The sequence below is a fragment of the Austrofundulus limnaeus genome, unplaced genomic scaffold, assembly GCF_001266775.1.
Source record: "Austrofundulus limnaeus strain Quisiro unplaced genomic scaffold, Austrofundulus_limnaeus-1.0 Scaffold2068, whole genome shotgun sequence".
In the NCBI taxonomy this organism is placed as follows: domain Eukaryota; kingdom Metazoa; phylum Chordata; class Actinopteri; order Cyprinodontiformes; family Rivulidae; genus Austrofundulus; species Austrofundulus limnaeus.
Window position 1 is genome coordinate 13,757 of NW_013954470.1, and position 1,384 is coordinate 15,140.

Sequence of the window (1,384 nt, forward strand, 5' to 3'; positions counted from 1 at the left end):
TGATATTAATAATGCTAATATATTGATATTTTTCTAGTTTTGATTTAAGTTTGCTTGTTTAGCATCATCATGGTTGCTAGGTGACATGATGTATACCGGGGTAAGGAGGGGAGGCTAGACCGTCCAAATTCACAGCCTCTTTTTTTTCCGGTCTTCCCAGTCTACCAAGGACCCGGCCCACCTCGACCGGGTAGTCTGGGTCCTCCGGAGGACCCGGCCTGTCGTTTTGGACACAGCCATATAAAGCAGTGATTCTACAGTACATAATCACTCTATGTTGTAAGAAAGGAAAAAATATAAAGAAGCAACTGGACAAAACTAATGATTTTTTATTGTTTTGAACAATGAAGAAAGATGTATCTGAGCCACGTTGTTCACTTCACACTGCGACAATCCTCCTACTCTTCTACATTTATAATGTGACAGCAAAATAAAATAAAAAACATTACCATTACAAAAGCAATGACTAAATATATTTGTGCTCTTTTTTGCATCCCTGAGAAGTTTAACACAATAATGTGTACATTTCTGATAGATCATATGAACTTTTCATGATGAAGTTTATTTTTATTATTATTGGTGAACTGGTTGGGCCAGCATGGCAGCCACAACTTTAAACWAAATTACATTTAAAAGTCTCGTTTCTTATCTTCTTTGGTTGTAAAGTAGCTTTTCACAGAGACGGTTGGGAATACTGATTTAAATTAACAAAACCATCTAAAACAGTCTAGTTCACTCTTAATATCTATCCTTGTTAGTCAAATACTTCACAGAATAAACTTCGACTGATTATTCACAGAAAATCTTAACTATGTAAAATGAACATGATATTCATCAGTATTACTGAGAAAGAATAAAAACAATTTTATTTTATTTTATTTTGATTGAAATGTCATGAACCCAAAGCTGCTTGAGAACTTCAGCAGGTTCTCCATCTGGCTCCTTATTTGATGAAGCTGTAGACGAATGAACCCAGGACCAGGGCCAAAATCACACAGCAGCAGAGGATCATCATTTGTTTCTGCACAACACAGGGGTTGGGTTGTAGGAGAAAAAGAGCTGATGTTTATCGTCACTTACTTTAGGCACTTACTTTAGGCAAGCTTACTTTACTCTTCATACCTGAGTAAAACCACATTTTATGTCAGTAAWAAGAGTGAGTGATCTGAAACAGTAGCCTGCTGTCATTTTACAGAAACAGAGGAAAAAACAGCAAAAATAATGTTTTGATGTGTTAATGATGTCAAAAGTCTGCAAGTAAAGTTTTACATCCACCATCCATCCATCCATCCATCCATCCATCCATCCATCCACCATCCATCCATCCATCCACCATCCATCCATCCATCCATCCATCCATCCATCCATCCATCCATTTTCTTCC

The 1,384-nt window shown here is 37.0% G+C and overlaps 1 protein-coding gene across 1 annotated transcript in view; it reads right to left on the reverse strand.

Annotated features, from left to right (window-relative positions):
- Nucleotides 1-313: 313 nt before the first annotated feature.
- Nucleotides 314-1,384, reverse strand: part of LOC106536987 (syntaxin-3) — a gene marked incomplete in the record, with an annotated part of 47,637 nt that continues 46,566 nt past the window's right edge. The window contains 1 exon segment of the mRNA XM_014034353.1: nt 314-1,021. Within this exon segment, the coding sequence (XP_013889807.1) occupies nt 944-1,021 (78 nt within the window).